Source organism: Perca flavescens, chromosome 15 (genome assembly GCF_004354835.1).
Source record: "Perca flavescens isolate YP-PL-M2 chromosome 15, PFLA_1.0, whole genome shotgun sequence".
Lineage (NCBI taxonomy): Eukaryota > Metazoa > Chordata > Actinopteri > Perciformes > Percidae > Perca > Perca flavescens.
Window position 1 is genome coordinate 33,323,910 of NC_041345.1, and position 20,006 is coordinate 33,343,915.

Below are 20,006 nucleotides of genomic sequence, written 5' to 3' on the forward strand. Positions count from 1 at the left end.
GGTGCTATACAAATAAACTTTCCTTACTTAACTACTGCTACTACTACTCATTAGGCTACCTCACACATTATAATGCAGTATTATGCTACTTGCAAACTGGTTACTTATTTAATATTATACCTATTTTATTATGTTATAAATACTATATTTAGGTCTTTATCTATTAGTGGTGGCTGCTGTACAAACACAAAATAAATGACAGCTGTAATATTACAATGTATAAAAGTTATTAGAAATACTGAACAATATATGTGTATGTTTTATGAGATGCAGAGCCTTCATGTCATACTTCCTATGAGCAGCGCGCTGCGGCTGCAGTGTACTCGCGCGCTCCTGTATGTTGACAGTCTCTGCAGCAGAGCTGACAGGCTAACGGCTAACAGCTAACAACAGTCCCCTGAGAGAGGGACAAACAGCGGGAAGTTGGACCCCGACGAAGACATGAAGACACCGAACAGACAGATGGAGTATGAGTGAACCGGCGGGGAGACCGTAACGTTCACAAGTAGGGTTTATTTCACCTATGTGCTAATGCACAGCTAACTAGCTGCGCAGCTAACTCTGCGAATCAGTAGCTAAGTAACGGTTGTGGCTAGAAGGGATACACCTACGGTCGGAAGTTACGCAAAATCTACGCGAATATAATAATATAATTTTAATACCTTCATCCAGGAAACTGGTGTTCGTTCCTCGAGAGTGTTTTAATCCAAACCCGACCTTTTTCATAAAGTTAACAAGTCGTTTTGGTTCCTGGAGTTAACAGTCATCGCCGTAACGTTAGATGTATCCCTTCTAGCCTCAACCCGTTAACCACACTATAATACAGCGATAGCTAGCTACAGAGACACCGCAGTTCCCCCATTTTGACGTACTTTCGATGGTTTTGTCACACTTTTTGACATTTATGACGCATTATGTTTATCATTTAGCTATTTTTTCTACGTATTTTCAGGCGGTCGTGGCTAGAAGGGATACAGCTAACGTTATGGCTGTAAATTAAGCTAAATCTCGGGTAGCCTAATATAATAATATGATTTTAATACTTTCACCCAGGACACGCGTGTTCGTTCATCTGGAGTGTTTTAAACCAAAGCCACAACCTTTGTACTAAACTAAACTAAACTGACGTAGCCGTAGGGATCCCTTCTAGCATCAACCGTAAATGACCGTTTCCACAGATACAGTGTTAGCTAGCTGTTAGCTTAGCAGCGTCAGGCCGGTGCTGATGATGCTAGATGCGAGCTAATGTAGCTATCTGACGATGCTGAGAAACCGCAAGGAGATGTCGCCTTTTCTGTTTTAACAAACAGAATACATGTCTCAGGAATCAGGATCTGGGGGTAAAACAGTCTTTAGAGTCTCCATGTTAATGTAGTCCGGGTCTGACCAGTCTGACACACACATACTCACACACAGGCACAACAAACACACACACAGACAATAAATACACAATAAACACACACAGTCTTTAGAGTCTCCGTGTCAGTGTAGTTCGAGTCTGACCAGTCTGAGTTTTGGGGTTTTCATTTAATTTATTTTATTTTATTTAAGGACATTCATTAACATTTCTGTAAATGTGCCAGTGTTAGACAGCAGGCTCATTTTTAACTGTAATGAGAACCATCAATTGACTTGGTCAGTTGTTCCCAGATGTGAAGTCAGCAATAAAATATAATTCACAAAAGCACATAAAAAGCACACATACAGTGTTCCTGAAATTAGAAGCTCTTAGAGAGAAGCATAGGTGACTAAAAGCACTGGTCCTACAGGGGACTACACAGTCCCTTGTAAGGGCAGATCTTGTAGCTCTGCTGTTGGAGTTTTTCTGTTTTATGAAAGCACAGAGTGGTGGTGGAGCCTTACCATTTAGAATTTTAAAAATCAGGCATGTATCAGTGTGTTTTCACAGCTAAGCATTTTATACTGACAGTATCAAGAATATTGCAGTGATAAGATTTGTGTTTTCTGTCTAATACCTTGAGAGCTTGCTCATAAAGTGAGAAAATAGGCTTCAGTGTTGAGCTTTTTGCCTGGGTCCAGCTCGTCATGCAGTATGTTAGGTGGGGGATGATCATGGGATTCATACAGTTTCTAATATATCTAAAGTTTGCCAGATTATATTTAGTGGTTTGCATAACCTTTATCACTTGTTTTTTTGAAAAACAGATTGGAATCAAGAATAATATCAGGTTATTTAATATGTGAGACTGTTTCAATGACCTCTCGAGATATATATATATATATATATATATATATATATATATATACACACACACACACACACACACACACACACACACACACACACACACTTTAGGATCACAGTCAGATTCAGTGTGTGTTTTACTGAAAAACATGCAAACTGTCTTTTTGATGTAGATCTGGTCTAATCCAGATACATTAAAAATGGTGTTCTCTCTGACCCACGGTGCCATGAGTATGTTAGTTGTATCCCTTCTTAGTGCATTGAGTATGTTAGCTGTATCCCTTCTAAGTGCATTGCGTATGTTAGCTGTATCCCTTCTAGCCACCACTCCCCTGTTTTTAGCTGTCATCACTCCAAACTATGTTTGAAATGTTTGTGTTTTGTGGGTCCAGCAGAATTAAAGACATGTGATGTGTGTTTCAGGTGATCAGGTGTTGTAACAGCAGCAGCATGCCTCCCCCTCCTCCTCCACCAGGGGGACCCCCTCCTCCCCCCACCTTCAGCCAGGTAACCACACACACGCAGACACACACACACACAAACTAAACAACAGATATAAAGGAAACGCCTGTATGCCTGTCAGTGAGCGTGTTGGCAGTTTGGTTTGGAGAGTTTCTGTTTTTATTTCTCGTTTCCTCTGATAACAGCTGACAGTAGATTGATGTTTCAGAGCGCTGTGTCGGCTCCAAAAACTGAAGAAACGACAACAATCCCAAAGAAAAAGGTTTCTGTCTCGCCTGTGACTCACACAATCCTCACCGTGTAGCGCGGCAGGTGGAGACGGTTAAAAGATACATTCAGCGGCTCATCCGCTCTGCTAACGGTCCACATACGTTATCAGGGGTGTGATTCTTCCGGATAAATCTGGAAATCCGGCTTTTCCGACCTGAAAATGAGACTCTTGTAAATCATGCAAATCCGCAATAAAAAGGGGATAAGACCTGAACAAATCAGGTTACGTTACCTTGCGTAAGCATGGACGCCGCCTGGCCAGTAGTAGTGATTGAAGGGCGGGTCTTGGCGTAGGAATCGTAATTTCAAAGCCGGGAAAAAGAGCTCTATGCAGCGAACACAGATGTGCTGGGCGAGCCATATACATTGGCCATATACTGTCTATGGCAAGCCGTCGGTGAAAGCTAATAGAAGCTAGCTAGCTGGCGTAAGCTGACAGCTGACCTGGGGTCTCATTTATAAAACTGTGCGTAGGATCCTTACTATAAGTGTACGTGCGCCCAAATTGGCGTACGCCGAAAAAAAAGTCAGATTTATAAAACCGTGCGTACGCACACCTGTAAGCAGTGTTCCCTTTATAAATCACAGATTGACTACAAGTGTACGTACGTGGATCAGCCTCTTATCCCGCCCTGTACACGCCCATTTTTAACCATAAATAGTCAATGTAAAGCACCTCGTGAATGCTGATCAGTATGTTAATGACCCTGGCAGTTGTTCTTCATTACACCAAAACATGCCGAATCATGACGACTGGCGGAGAAAACAAACAAACAAACAAACCTCTCAAACGCTCGGGAATTGCTGCCAATTGAAATATAATTTTGGCCTGTTGTCGCACAGCGTATGGAAACCGGATCTATAGACTACCTTTATTAATAAAATCTTCCAAAACAGTAGGCATTACAGCACTCGGGGACAGCTTCGATATACCAGACCTATATAAGATTTAACAGAACTATATATTATATTCAAACAAGCCTTAGTGATGAAGTTGAAGATTATATATAATATTTATTTAAAAAAACACTTAGCTGTAAGCCATTTCCCTCTGAAAACAGCCAGTTTCACCCAGAGTGGCGAGGACCTGTATTTGGACCGGGATGGCACGGTTCCGGCGCGTTGCCCTCTCTACTGGACCCAATTCACTACATAGATCCAAGAGCTCAGCTATATTACTATTACAGCTACATCAGGGAATTTAAATCGGCATATGAGCCAGTCATCGTCATGGTCCCTGAAGTCTCTTTTTCTCCTGATTCTTCCATTCCAGTCCTCCTGCAGGGCCAGCAGGGCAATCATGCAGCATTACGCACGGGTTCACTGCAGTATTTATATGTTTAGTCTACAACAATTTGTGATTGTTAACACCTTGCTAAAATCACAGCAAAGACTAGTGGTATCCACCACCCTGAGATACAATTTGAAATCGAAATGTAATAGGCAAACACACTTTTCTTCATGCAGGGTTTGTTATAAACAGTATTACATTTTAGACCGATAACAAGGACATAGAGCGTTAGAACGATTGCGTGAGAGCTTAACGGCTGTATTTCCAGACTTTGACATTTGATGATATATGCACAGTTTTAAAGATAGATATTTAGTTATTTACAATGTGTTCAAATTTGACCCTATAAAAAAAGTTTTTTAAATAAAAAAAATATGGGTTTCAACCAAATTGCCCAAAAATTATCATGGATGCATGGATATGTTTTATGGGTTCCATACAACGTTTTTTGCCAAAAGCATCGCAAAAAGCGACAAACAGGCCAGAAAAAAGCACTAAAAAAAGCAAATTTTCAATTTTGACCCAAAAGGACCAGGCAATACAACACAAAGGTTAAACGTGACAATGACTAAGACAAAAAAAAACTACTGTAAAACACATGATTTCATAAAAACATCATGTGAAATTGTATGTATACAATACCTTGGCCACAATTTCTGTAGTTTCCTTTTCAACTAAAACAGTTAATTTTATTATGTGGTCCTAATGACATTTTTCCTCAGGTATTTGGAGGGGTGGGGGTGCTGTTGCCGCATCATGGGTGCGCCATATATTTTCCTATTTTTTTTTTTTGTCCTATGCCAAAATCACACCTATGGTTATGTGTGCAGTGTAGCCCAACGTGCTCCCTGATGGTGTAACTCCTCTTTCTCCGCCCCCACAGGCCAACACCAGCCCCCCCAAGCTGAGCAGAGACGAGGCCAAAGGTCGCGGCGCTCTGCTGACCGACATCTGCAAAGGCACGCGGCTGAAGAAGGTGGCGGTGGTGAACGACCGCAGCGCGCCGCTGCTCGACAGTAAGAGCCAAACACCAAAGAGCCAAACACCTCCCACAGATCACCCATACATTCGCTTATACCAATACCTACACCAGCAACAGAGCCAGGGGCCCCCGGGGCCGCAGGGGCCACAGGCGCCGCCGTCTGAGGATCAGCAGAGGACTGCTGCAGATAAGACGGAGAGTAAGAGACAAAGCTTCTGATGTTAGAGGGCGACTGCAGGAGGCAGCAGGGTTTCAGCCAGCCGCTTAGAAGGTCACTGTCATGGTCCAAAACATCCACACGGGTTGTTATTATTATTATTATTATTATTATTATTATTATTATTATTATTATTATTATTATTAAGAGGGCTGGGTTAAAAAAAATAGATTTTCCGATTCACATTGATCTTCATTTGAATGATCCAATATCAATTCATATAGACAGATCTTTGAAGAGGCTTTCTTGTACACTTTTTAAAATACCTTTTTTTTACATTTTAAACAGGTTTTGACATTTTTGCCAACGTTTTTGCGTCTTTTTGCCGCTTTTGATGCTTTCTCCGATGTTTTAAACCTTGAGATGATCTCTGAAGAGTCTCCGTTTTATTAGATCTGAAATAGACCACCTAAGGAATCCATTTCAGGATAAATAATGCTAGGAGACCGAGCTGGTCATTTTAATTTTTTTTAAATATTCATATTCAGACTTCCTAGAAAAAAGAGGCAGCGGAACTTGTTCCTAACGTTTCTCCAGTATCACAGTAATCCAGTGATAGTTGTTTGAACATCCATTAGAAACTGCTGAGTCATGATTCACACACTGTGTCAGAGACCCACTGATGGAGGAGGATTAAAACCATCTGGAATAAACTGACATAACAACAACACAGCAAACATACACATGGTCATATTTATCATTCTACAAACATCAGGACTCTGAATCAGCTGATTTTAATGTTTGTTTTTTGTTCCACTTTTTTCTGTCCCTCCACGTCTGAGATGTTGTTTTGTTTGTGATGATGACGATTCAACTCTTCTGTCCTCCTTCTTGGCTGATCTTTCCTGAATCGGAGCTGATTGGGGTTTGATGATTCAGTAATATGTCAGTAGTGACTCAACACTCTGCTGTCTGTGGAGCGGCTGGTTGGATGCTGCAGCGTCCTGCAGAGCAGAGCGCCTCTTAAACTGATGATGACTCATGCTGTCCACAGTTTCACTGCAAACACTCAAACAGTCTCTTGTAGACAAACAGAAACATAAAACCACCGATTTAGAGGAAGTTACATGTTGGAACTATTTCTTGTTGAAGAGCAGATATGATTGTGTGAAAGCGTTGAATGAATCAGTTTTAATAATTCACTTCTTAAAGCAAAAAGGCCAAACATTCAGGGCTGTTTGACTGCAAACAACAACACTGATAGAGTAAACTAACTGATTAACACGATGCATTATGTTTTAATAAGCATGAGAGGAAACGAGGAAATGTGTTTTTAAGGGAATGAAACGTCCTTTTTCTCTGAAGCGTAACTCTGTCAGCTGTCTGGGCGGAGTTAGCAACTCCTTCAGCTGCACGGCTTCCAGGAAGGCTGCATCTTGTGTCCCTTATCTGATAGCTCCTCGACTCCTCGGTCCTCGGCTGAACCAGAAGTGGTTCTGTCCCTCCTCGGTGAAGTCCATCTCAAAGCTCTTATGTTGCGTTCTTTTTGTCTTGTAATCGCGACTAGTAGCTTGAGTGTGACGTCACATCTATGAAAAACAAATAACCGTGGGGTTGTTGCGTTCTTTTTGTCACACAATACTACGAGTCGGAGAAAAGATGGATTTTTGTAACATTTTTAGTAACATTTAGGATTCTATTCACCCAGTTATTGACATATTACAAAAATATATTTCACAGTTTGATACATGAAAATCACGTTTTGATTAACGTTAACGTTAGGCTACTGCTCTGCTTTCTGCTCAAGGCTCGGCTTAAAGCCGTTGTTGTCATATAGCAACCGAGCGTCTGTAGCCAATTTCAGCTGCACAAGCTCCAAAATAACTAATCAGGCGGTATTTAACTCCTAATAAGACTGAAGAGACATGTCTATAGGTAGTAGTATACAGCACTATGTTTAACTCCTAATAAGACTGTAGAGACATGTCTATAGGTAGCAGTATACAGCACTATGTTTAACTCCTAATAAGACTGTAGAGACATGCCTATAGGTAGCAGTATACAGCACTATGTTTAACTCCTAATAAGACTGTAGAGACATGTCTATAGGTAGCAGTATACAGCACTATGTTTAACTCCTAATAAGACTGTAGAGACATGTCTATAGGTAGCAGTATACAGCACTATGTTTAACTCCTAATAAGACTGTAGAGACATGTCTATAGGTAGCAGTATACAGCACTATGTTTAACTCCTAATAAGACTGTAGAGACATGTCTATAGGTAGCAGTATACAGCACTATATGTTTAACTCCTAATAAGACTGTAGAGACATGTCTATAGGTAGCAGTATACAGCACTATGTTTAACTCCTAATAAGACTGTAGAGACATGTCTATAGGTAGCAGTATACAGCACTATGTTTAACTCCTAATAAGACTGTAGAGACATGTCTATAGGTAGCAGTATACAGCACTATGTTTAACTCCTAATAAGACTGTAGAGACATGTCTATAGGTAGCAGTATACAGCACTATGTTTAACTCCTAATAAGACTGTAGAGACATGTCTATAGGTAGCAGTATACAGCACTATGTTTAACTCCTAATAAGACTGTAGAGACATGTCTATAGGTAGCAGTATACAGCACTATGTGTACCACTTCTTCATTTGGTTACAACAAAGACAAAAGTGCTTAAAATTGTAGAAAACCACAGTGTTTACTACGTGTGATGCACGATGTAGCCATCTTTGAAAGTGAACTCGGGGTCCTCTGAGTTCAGACGACTTGACGAGTCGTATATATACGACCTCGGGGGGGGGGGGGCGTTTTTTTTGCAGTTCATAACTCTGCAAAACGACTCGTAAATCGACTTCGGTGGAACAAAAAGAACGCACCATTAGTCCTGCCCCGAGGACCAACATTGACAAGAGTTGCTAACTCCTCCCAAACAACTGACATATTCATGTGACTCTTGTGACTTTTTTTGTCGCTCGTTCCAATGTTTCCAAGTTTATAGCTCATAGCTCTTCAGAGATCCCTCCTCCATCCTCCATTCTCGCTCCTCGGGGCAGGAACCAGGAGAAGGAGGACCAGAGCAACTTCCAGTTCAAACAAGGAGATATTAAATATAAATAGGAGATTTGGGATCCTCCCCTGGAGACACTGCACATTACTGGGCGGATGGATACACTGTTGTGGGGAGAAGAAATAGTTCCAGCACGTAACTCCCTCTGAGACCACAAACACTTTGTCAGAGTAAAGTGGCCATGTTTCTAGTTCGGAGTACTACTCTGTCCTCCACAGAGCCGAGCTGTGACCTGTAACCTTTGTGATGATTGATAACGATTTCCACTGTTTGTTTGTCACTCATGTTGTGCTGTCGATGATGTCATCGGAGCTGCGTGGGAGCGTAAACACTTCATTCAATTTTCTACTCAAGTCTCACGTCACTTCGCCTCATTTCACCATCGATCACCTCAGTGTTTCAAATGTCCCCGACCTCACCTGCATCCTCCTCACCCTCACACACACTCACTCATTCACTCATACGTCAGTGGTCAGGGCTGCACCATGGGAGGGAAATATCGTCATGACAATATCAGGGCCAATCCAATACATTTTAGGCACAGACCGAACTCCCTCCTTAGTGTGTGTGTGTGTGTGTGTGTGTGTGTGTGTGTGTGTGTGTGTGTGTGTGTGTGTGTGTGTGTGTGTGTGTGTGTGTGTGTGTGTGTGTGTGTGTGTGTGTGTGTGTGTGTGTGTGTGTGTGTGTGTGTGTGTGTGTGTGTGTGTGTGTGTGTGTGTGTGCGACACATTTTTTAGCTGCAAATGACATGGCAATAAAAATCCATTGTGCAGCCCTGTCAGTGATGTCATTGTAGAGTCATCGTTAAGTATAGTTCCATCAGGAGGCGGAGATTTCATTCACCTGTTCAATGGTTGTGGTTCTCAGAGCTTAAAGGAGGCGGAGCCGCAGCTGGGGGAGCCAATGGCAGTCCTTCAGGTTCTGTTCCACAGACACTGTTCACCGCCGGAGTCCCCAAACTCAGACCAGTCGCAGGTACACACTGGCTTTATCTCTTCTCATTTCCATTATTGTCTAAATTATTTCTGTTATTTAAACATAGACACACAAACACACAGACACACACACACACACACAGGAGGGAGTTTCTATTGTTGTAAATGTTAATATCTGCAAAATGTCCCCCTGCAGACGGTTCCTCTGGACGTTCTCCCTCCACTCGAGCCGCAGCGCCCCGCCCCCCCAGCCATCGCCATGACAACACAGAGAGCCCCTCCCCTCAGGCGCTGTCGCCAGTGGAAACGGCCCGCTCTCAGCGCCCCTCTCTTCCCAACCTCTCCCCCTCCTCCACCTCCAGCAGCATGAAGCACTCCTCCTCCGCCCCCCCCCCCCCTCCTCCTCTTTGTCGCCGTGGGAACGCCCCCTCGCCTCCCTCTTCTGCTTACAACCGAGAGAAACCCCTCCCCCCGACCCCCAACAACACCCCGCCCCTCCCCTCCAAACCGCCGCCGTCGCCTGCCAACAGCAGACGCCCCCCCCTCCGGAGGAAACACAGCCCCCCCCTCTTCCGCCTCCTCCCTGGCCCCGCCCCCCCCCCGTACCGCCTCGCCAACGGGTCAACCGGCAGCGGCGAGCCAGCGCCCGAGCTGCCGCAGCGCCACAACTCGCTCAGTAACAAGAGGGCCACCCCCACCGGGAGGCCACACCCCCACCAGAGGCCCCGCCCCTCCACCTCCCCCCGCCTCCCCCACCCCCTCCCAACAGGGCGCCAACAGGCCACCGCCCCCCATCAGGGACACGCCAAGCAGAGCAGCAGGTGAGTCTAACAAGCTAACTGGAGATTTGAAAACATCAAACACAGACAGACAGACAGACAGACAGACAGACAGACAGACAAAGAAATGCACAGACACACACACAAAAACACAAACACAGAAACACAAACAGACACACACACACACACACAAAAAACACAGACACAGAAACACAAACAGACACACACACACACACAGAAACACACACACACACACACAGACAGACAAAGTAACACACACACATACACAATTGACAAATTGTTTTAGAAATGTCTTAAAATACATTTTTTTAAAGATTATTTTTTTGGGCATTTTAGGCCTTTAATTATAGGACAGCTGAAGAGGTGAAAGGGGAGAGAGAGGGGGAATGACATGCAGCAAAGGTCCGCAGGCCGGAATCGAACCCGGGTCCGCTGCGTCGAGGTGTAAACCTCTACACATGGCCGCCCGCTCTACCAACTGAGCTATCTGGGCGCCCTTAAAATACATTTAAAAAAGAATTGCCAGTGACTTAAGCCTGGTGGGCTAACAAGCTAAATAGACTGAGGGAAAGCCTGATTATGATTGTATATAATTATTATTATATATTATTATTGATTTCTGTCTCCTCAGCTCCTCCGGTTCCGGTGCAGCCGTCGGCGGCCGCGTTGAGATCCGCCGGCAGAGAAGCCCCGCCCCCTCCTCCGTACAGGACACATGGTAGCCCATCCCTCTTTTCTGACCCCCCCCAGAGGGAAGCCTCCTCCCCCACCCACCCGCACCCCCGCTGCTCCTCCCCGCCCCCCCCTCCTCTCCGCAACGGACACTCCTCCACCTCCTCCTCCATCCCTCGCTCATTCGCCGGTGAGTCTCTCTTCTCCGTCCATAACACACAGATTATTATTATCATCACCGGAGATTATTATATGTCCAACTCCGCTACTCTAAGAGTTTATTCACATGCTTTTATTTCATTGGCAAAGTAAAATCTCTTTGACTGATGTACTGCATGTCACTTTCTTCGTGATTTTTGTAGTTTTTTTTTCTTTCAACAGTTTAGTTTAATTTTCCATCTTTTTAGTGGCTTTCTCTGATATTTTTGATGCTTTTTGTTGCTTTATTTGTCAATTTTTGTTGCATTGTTGTCGACATAAAGCACATACAAAAGTCAGCACAAAAGTTCCTTAGAGCCATCATAGAGTTAAGCAAATAAAAAAAACTGTCTTGGTTTGGCGCAAGCAAGTTGTATTTATTTGCTAGTTAGCTCTGTTGCAGGCTAGAGGACTCAGTTCATAGTGTAGCTCCAACCACAGCGCAGAGACACAGAGGTCGACAGTCTTTAGATTTTTAGTTTTATGGTGTTGGGCCTTTACATAATCCACTTAAGAGTGAATATAGGGGAAACATTGGATATGGAGCATTATTTTTGGCATAAACACTTAAGGCCTGGCGGGGCTTCCTGTTCCTTGAGTTATGCTTTGTTTCTTACGCTCCATTATTCCACCACTTCCTCCTCTCCCTTCATCAATCTCTCCGTCCTCTCTCTTTATCCGTCTCTCCCTTCATTCATCTCTCTGTACTCTCCCTACATCAGTCTCTCCGTCCTCTGTCTTCCTGTTATTGGTCTTCCTCTGAAGGTGGAGCACCACCTCACACTGTGTTGTTGGATAATAAAAAACGATGTGGCGTCTCTTCTCCTCCTGCAGATGATTTTGAGTCCAAGTATTCGTTCCATCCTCTGGACGACTTCCCTCCTCCAGAAGAGTACCGACACTTTGCCAAGATCTACCCCAGCAAGGCCAACAGAGGTACACACACACACACACACACACACACACACACACACACACACACACACACACACACACACACACACACACACACACACACACACACACACACACACACACACTGCAATTAAGCAAATGCTCTTAAATGTGGAATTCTGCTAATGTTTCTGTTTGTCTGTTGCAGTGATGAGAGGAGCTCCTCCACTGCCTCCTGTTGGGAGGTGAAGGGCTGACACACACACACACACACACACACACACACGCATGCATACAGACACACAGACACAAACGCATACACACACATACAGAGACACACACACATATACACACCCCCCTCCGTTCTGTCTGATGACATCATTCTGCAGCCTCCCTTGCCGCCTTGTTTACGCTCCCAGCTGATTGTCGGAGGAGAGGAAAGTGATAAAAAGTTTGATCCACAGCTTCTTCTTTTTCTCTGGACAGCATGAACAACTTTAGATGGTTTTAGTTCTTTTTTTGCACTTGCACTTTTTGTTTGCGAGACCAACTAGCGAGGTGAAGGAAGGAAGGAAGAAGAAATGCTGCTGGACTTCAGTGATTCAGTTCTCCTGGATGGAGGGATGGACGGATGGAGGGATGACAAACTGAAAATGAAGGAGTGTGTTCCTCTCTTTCAGTGTCACAGCTGCAGACGAAACCCCCAAACTGTAAAAGTCGCAGGTTCAGAGGAGGCGTCATTTTAAAAGTCTTAATATTATGAGAGTTAAGTTTTACCTTGTTATTAATTTACAGAAGAACAAGTCGGGACAAAACTATAACACTATACTGCGACTTTGTTATGGAAATATTAAGACTTCCTGATAAACATAACGGAGGTCACCTGTTGGTTTGTGGACTGCTGTTCTGAAGCCTTGAGTTTTGATGTTTTGGCCAAGGCCATCCTGGTTTTTGGGAGCCAGAAGTGACCGTACTTGGACAAAAAGGCAGAGCTGGGGAGGACGACACAGCCAAGCAACTTATGGTTGTCATGACGCTGTGCTAAGCTAAACGCTAAAAAGAGAAAGTTGGTGATTTTCAACCCTTCTGAAGCGAGGCCTCCAGCGGAGATTTAAGACCAAATGTCCAAAAGGTAACTATGCTGAAGTGAGAAGGTCAAAGGTTAAGATGTAAACACTGACAACAGTCACAAACAACTTGAATCTATTCTAACTGAACTGAAATCACTTCCTGTGACGTGGGTGTCACTTGTTAATACTTCCCCTGCATCATCAGCGCTTTATTTTGGCGGGACGTGGCCTCAGAGAGTCTTTAAGTGCCAAGATGGACGGAACCAAGTCACCTGACTCCTGCCGCTGCTGCAAAGTGTTTGTTTTGAACAGTAAATCATCGTGACATTAAGAGAGAAAAGAACAATATGAAATATTAAAGACGTAATGTTCAGAAACACTATAAACCTAAACTAAACGAGGACTAACAAGGAAACGTCTCTGAGATAAAGTCCAAATGTAAAGAAGAGTTAATGACAATAAAGTTATATTTAAAGATGAAACACTACAAGGCTTTTTGAGATTTTATGAGAAAAGTTCGAACATTTAAAACATGTCTTCAGATGACGTGTTTATGTAAATATATGAAGGTGACGTCAGCATAATGTTTAAAGTCTCTGAAAGCCGTCTTTAAAATTTTAATATTGTGTCTCTTTTCTCTCCACTGGTTTCCTGCTGATTCATGTTTTTAATTTTAAGTTTAAAATCTGCAGGTTTGGACCTGAACAGTGACTCAGCAGTTTTCTTTTGTCACATTTTATTAATAACAGATTTGTCTCCAGTCGCAGTTAACGATTCATTCATAGATTTTGCTGCCTGCGCTGTCAATAAAGTTTTCTTGAACAAAATGAAGACGTGTAGAACCCTGAAAAGTGGAAGTCAACTACAAAAACAGACATAAGTAATACATACAAAGAAGACAAAAATATAAATAAAACATTCAAAATTGTGTGTTAACAGCTGTAACAGCTGTCTGTCCATAGAAGTGATTCACATTTAGATTTCTGTTTTTTACATTTCAAATTGTAGAACTTGTTCTCTGACAACTTCTCTCGGCCTCGAAGGGTTTTGGGAGATTAAAGAAGTCCACGTTATCACTTTGTTTGATGTTTTTCGCCCTTTTTATTTTTGGACAATTTGGACATTTTAAAACTGGTTTTTGGACCTTTTGTGACACTTTTTCAAAGTGTTTTTGTGGCTTTTTTTTAGATTCTTGAAGTAGTTTTAAATGTGTATTTAAACTGCAGCTACACACAACATACAATATATGGGACAAGGTTCTGGGTAACAATCCGCCAGAACTTTGTCTCTTATTTTACGGATTTATTTTTCGGAGTGTATGATGCATTTTTAACTGCGACAGGAAGTCTCTCTCCTCCCCCCGTTTGCCTTCCAAAACGGTTTGCTGTAAATCTTGTTGAGTCCAACATTGTATAACGCTACTAAACAGACAGAACCATGTTACTAACTGTTCTAAGAAGTGACTTGTGTGCTCTGCAGGAGGACAGCTGGTAGTTCTAACTGTAGTGATGATTTAACAGCATGTTTCTCTCTGTCTCTAATAAACTCTCAGTCGGTTCCTGAGCCTCGTCTCTTTCCTCTCACACATTCACAGGCACTAGTGGTTTCTGGCACGGGCGAAGTGGGCTGCAGCCCGGGGCGCAATTTTTTCATGACACATGGGGCACTTAAAAAAATATATATATTATATTATATATCTATTATCTATCATTTCACTGTGGGGGTATTGGCAAATTGGCAAGCTGCTGAGAAGGTTCTGTGCACCAAAGCTGTGTGAGAAGGGGAAGGGGGGGGGGGTGCTGAAACAGACTGTGTGTTGAGAACTAAAAGTATAAGCTAGATAGAAGTTCACGAAAGCAATCCAACTTGGTAAAAAAAAAAAAAAAAGACAATGCTGTTCTGCCAAATGTCTTCAAAGGAATAAAACGTTGATAATAAAGAACAGTAATTTAACTGATAAAGGGATGGTGCACTCCCAGGCCGGTGGGCAGTTGTATCCGCGCTAACGGCTCCTATAGTGGTCTTTGCTCCAGTCTGGAACCAGACACCAGGGGCCGACTGGGACAAAAATTCAGCCCTGGAACTGTAGCCACTCCAGCCCACATTACCACGCCCATGCAGCCCCACCCACGGACACCTGCATTCACTAATTACTTTTGTGTACAGATGGTGAAATAATATAAGCAGTACCGTATGTAACAGATTTTTTAATATTTAATGTAAGTAACTGTCAAACAATGCTTACTACTTTTTAAAGAGCTAAGTACACATACTTCCTGTTTAAGCCGTTTGTCTGCTGTTACTGTCATTCTCTACAGTATGTTTTTTTTTTGTCGTCACTGTCCGATTTGTCCGTGTTTCTCTCTGTTGACACTGTATATATTGTCTGTCTGGTTCTCCATCTTTTCATCTGTTTTAACTCTAATGTTTTTATGGCTGTCTGTGATTATACTTCAGGGTTTTTCCTTACCTTTGGGGGAACACAGAGCAGGGGGGTCTGGGGGTTTTTCCCCCTTGAACTTTTGAGGGTAAAAGACTTCAATTCCTGCATTCTGATACATTTTTAGGCACCAATTAATGGTAAAAACGTCTATATTTATGGCAAGGAAATCACAAAATTCTGGTGGCAGGTAACAATGAAAAATACAAAATATAATGGAATAACATTCTCACATATATTCAGTAGTCCAGTAAGGGGGCTTTCACATCTGGGACATGGGCCAGATACGACAACACACAGAATGAACAGGAGTTTATGGTCACTTTTTTCCCCCAAGGAGCACGTATTGCTCCAAAGTTGAAAAATGTAGGATTGACTTACAGAGGCTACTGCTGTGCTAAATTGCACAATGACAAAATCATGTTATGGATGCAAAATGTTGTGAAGTGTAATGATTTCTACATTATATTGATCAAACATTATCAGTAATGTTGAATATAGCCTTCAGTGTAACGGACCACCACAGTTCATGCATGCATGCAAACTGCGGATTAATTGCAGAGTTTAACCTTCATAGTGTAAAACTAAAAAAACTTCAGTTTTTTTGTTATAATGCTCTGTTTCAGCACCATGGACAGCTCCCTTCTATTTTAGTTATATTGCTCTGTTTCAGCACCATGGACAGCTCCCTTCTGTTTTAGCTATAATGCTCTGTTTCAGCACCATGGACTTGATGATGATTTAAATTATATATATTTTTAAAAACATGAGGAGAAACTGGACCAAAACCACACAAACTATTGAGACAATTTGGTAGGCCGTGGAAAAAGTGAATTAAGTTAAATTAAATTGTTTTGAATTGTGTCCTCATCTACGCTATTTAAGTCAATGCCAAATAGAGTTAAGCATCACTTTGTGAAAATATATTACAGGCATCTCCGTGAATTAAATTGAACTTATATTCATATCTTTGCGTTCTTGCGCTGGGTTTATACAGGCAGTAGTCTCTCCTGTCCAGACCCTCCTCCACAGCACGCTGGAGGAAGGTCTGTCTAGTCCACACAGCATTCCTGGATGGGAGAAAAACGTGCTCTGTTTTATTGGTGTTTCTTTAAACTAGGGATGCACCAAATCCAGATTTTTGGGGTGTGGCCGAATACCGAACCCACTAGTTAAGATGCCGAACCCCGAACCAAACTCTAATCACATCCTCTACTCCCATCTTTTATCTTTTATTTTATTTTTAATGTTTTATTTTTAATTGAATACATACTGTATACTGTGTACATATACATATACTTCACTTATAGTAAGTACTTATATGTAGTATGTATTTTATTTAGAGAATGTGTGAGATGCACCAACAACACCAAACCTAATTCCTTGTATGTGTTAAAAACGTACTTGGCAATAAAGCGTTTCTGATTCTGATTCTGATCCTCAGTCCATGAACACAGTGAACACATTAATGAAGTAAACAACGTCCACAGTCTCTAAAATAGTTAAATGTAACAACTTAATGTTGAATTCACGCTCTTTTCACATCATAAGAAAGCACATCGCTATCGCCAGCTGATTTTCTCTAACCAGTGTGTGATGAAGGCATGTTGGGTGAAATTAGAAAATTAAAAAATGTTAGCTAATGAGCAGCAGCCGGCCGTTGGGTTGCTCCGCTCCCGCTGTAGGGAGACTCCGAGAGAACAGCTGACAGCCCGGGAGAGGCACTGTCTGGTTAACACCAGTTTTTAGCTGGGACTGTCCTTCCTTTGCCGTTCCTGAAGTTGCTGCATTCTGGCTGCTGTCTGGAGATTCCTTCATGCACAACTCGTATTCTTTCAGATACGAGTTTTTTTTTTTTTTTTTTTTCAGACCAGATGTTGTAACAGCAGCCATGTTGTGTATAGTTTAGGGTCCTCGCCACCACCAGACCAATCAGCATTGAACAGATTGAACATGTAGCTGGACTTGAATAGCTTTCTTTTGACTGAAAGTTCTGCCAAACAACAACTTTTTCTGCTCACCAGATCCATGTCCACTTCCTCACAGCCTGCTGCATTGAAGGCTCCACCTACGGAAACGCCTTCCTGAAATCAATGGCGCCGTCACTACGGAGACCAGCGTAGCGCGCTGAGTGACAGAGTAGGGTTCGGTTCGGTGGAAAAAAATTCAAAGGTTCGTCAGAAACCCAACCCCCGTCAAAAGCCCAATATTCAGCTGATTCTGAAGCCCAATCCTGGATTCGGTGCATCCCTAGTTTAAACCAATCACAATCATCTTGGGCGGTGCTAAGCTCCGGACGGAGCCACGGTGCCTCTGCTAAATAGTCGCAGGAAGGAACTTGTTTTGGTGGAACATGTGTACTTTCAAAAGTAGTTTGAGTTGTGCAACAGAAAACTCCGATTGGACAGATAGTCTAGCTAGCTGTCTGGATTTACCCTGCAGAGATCTGAGGAGCAGTTAATCATAGTCCTCACAAATCCACCGGAGGTTAGAACGCCAACACAGAGACAGAGGAAGGGGACGGACATCTGGCGGCACCGGAGCTATCCCAGAAGTGAAAGGTCGAGGATATAGACTATACAGCCCTGCCAAAGCTGACTCTGCTGATGTTGAAGCTGCCTGTGAAAACCCAGCGTAAAGCGCAGTGAGACTACATCTATGTTGTTAGGTTTTTTCATAGCGGCGACCAGTGACAACTGCCCCCCCTCTCATTTCTAACCAATAACATAATTCGTCCCGCCCCGGCTGGTACTGACCCAGGTCGTTGTAACTCACAGTGAAATGGACCCTAGTCTACCCGGACCAAACCCGAGTAGATGGAGGAGGGGTACCACCTGGTCTAACCCTGGTTGAGTCATCGCTGTGAAGGAGCTGTAGGCTACGCTGTGGTTGTGGTGTTGTGTTACAAGGTGTGTCCTCCATTCTGCTGTACCACTCCTTATTCTTTCTCTGCAATAAACAGCTTCAGCATTACTGCCTCTCGTGGTTTTATCTGATACACAGCACAGATCTGAGCAGAAACAACCAATCAGAGCACAGCTTTACATCTGATACCTACTTAGGTGATTCTTCCAATTTTTTTTGGACAGCTTGACACGTTTTAAACTGGGGCGTTTCTAGGACCTGAGGAGGTTTGGGGCTTAGCCCGCACCCATTTCAAAAAACTAAATGCAATGCAAAACATTGATTGGCTTGCCCAGCTTGTTAATAACCAGTGTATGTTCATTTTAGTTGGCCAGTTAGTTCGATGTTAGTTAGACGGCACCAACATTTGGCCTAATCATAACTGGTCTGGCAACCCAAAGGACAGGGTTTGGTTTCCAGATCTGTGTGGCGACTTATGATGAACCAACTGTTAGAAAATGACTAGTCCTTTAACTAACTGTTAGATGACGACTAGTCCTTTAACTAACTGTTAGATGATGACTAGTCCTTTAACTAACTGTTGATGACCTCAGTCCCGTTGATGAGGATGGGGGTGTGTGTGCTAGCTTTAGACTTCCTGAAATCCACAATGAGCTCTGGTATTGAGAGCCAGCTTGGTGTCAGTGCACCATGATGATAGGTGCTGGACCTCGTCCCTGTAGGCCGTCTCATTGTTGTTGCTGATGAGACCAATCACCGTACTGTCGTCTGCACTTGACAATGGTGTTAGAGCCATGTACAGGTGTGCAGTCGTAGGTGAATTACCTGATTTCAGATAGAGCCAAAACCAGATGCTGTTTAACTGTGTTACATGATAATGTACCAGATGTTGTCTTTTAGCGTTTTGTGTAAAAGCATTTTGAATTTGCAGAAAAAAAGAAAATTCACAAATTATTTTGATTATCAAAAAATGGCAGCAAAGTTTGATCACACATATATGGAAAGTTATGACATATTCATTACAGAATTACATCAAGACAGTTGTTTTAACGGTGGCCACGATTTTTAACATGTTTCTGCTGTTATAACAGTTGCAATATTACAGGAAAGGGTGCTTCAGTGGTCCCAACTAGGCAATTATCTCTGTTTCCCACAGGGGAGTTTAGTTAATGTATATATAGTTTCCTCAAATCAACACCACAATTGTCTTAAGACAGTAGAATATCATAGACATGTGCAAATCATCTGATAACTCAATATGGAATACATATGATGTAGGAGGAGCGCATGACATCCACCGACATATTTAAGTCTTTAGGATGAAGATGGTTAAAAAGCTCAAAGCTTGTGTTTGTTAAATCCAGAACACAGACGTCAGGGCTCCACACTAACTTTTTGCCTTGGTTGCACTGGTGCACTTAACTTTTTTATTTAGGTGCACCCGCACAAAATTTAGGTGCACCCAAATTTTTCCTTGCGTCGCCGTTAGCGCTGAATGGCGATACATGATATATAGCTCTGTATTTTTTTTACAAAGTGAGCTAAATGTTCAGCTTTAAGTCAGAGCCACTTTTCAAAAGCTGTTTTATTAAAACAGACTGTGATTAAAATAAAATGCAAAGACAGGGTTTCCTTTACCAGTTTGAAAATATACAGCTGCAACACATGTAAATGA

The 20,006-nt window shown here is 42.7% G+C and overlaps 1 protein-coding gene across 1 annotated transcript; it reads left to right on the forward strand.

Annotated features, from left to right (window-relative positions):
• The first annotated feature begins 302 nt into the window (after positions 1–302).
• Positions 303–14,589, forward strand: LOC114570366 (WAS/WASL-interacting protein family member 2-like). Its single transcript, XM_028600658.1, is given in 11 exon segments — positions 303–505; positions 2,630–2,713; positions 5,113–5,410; positions 9,325–9,432; positions 9,589–10,076; positions 10,078–10,213; positions 10,824–10,938; positions 10,940–10,983; positions 10,986–11,054; positions 11,897–11,998; positions 12,165–14,589. Coding segments are annotated over 10 exon segments (1,458 nt in total). The 5' UTR covers positions 303–505; positions 2,630–2,656; the 3' UTR covers positions 12,206–14,589.
• Positions 14,590–20,006: the final 5,417 nt, after the last annotated feature.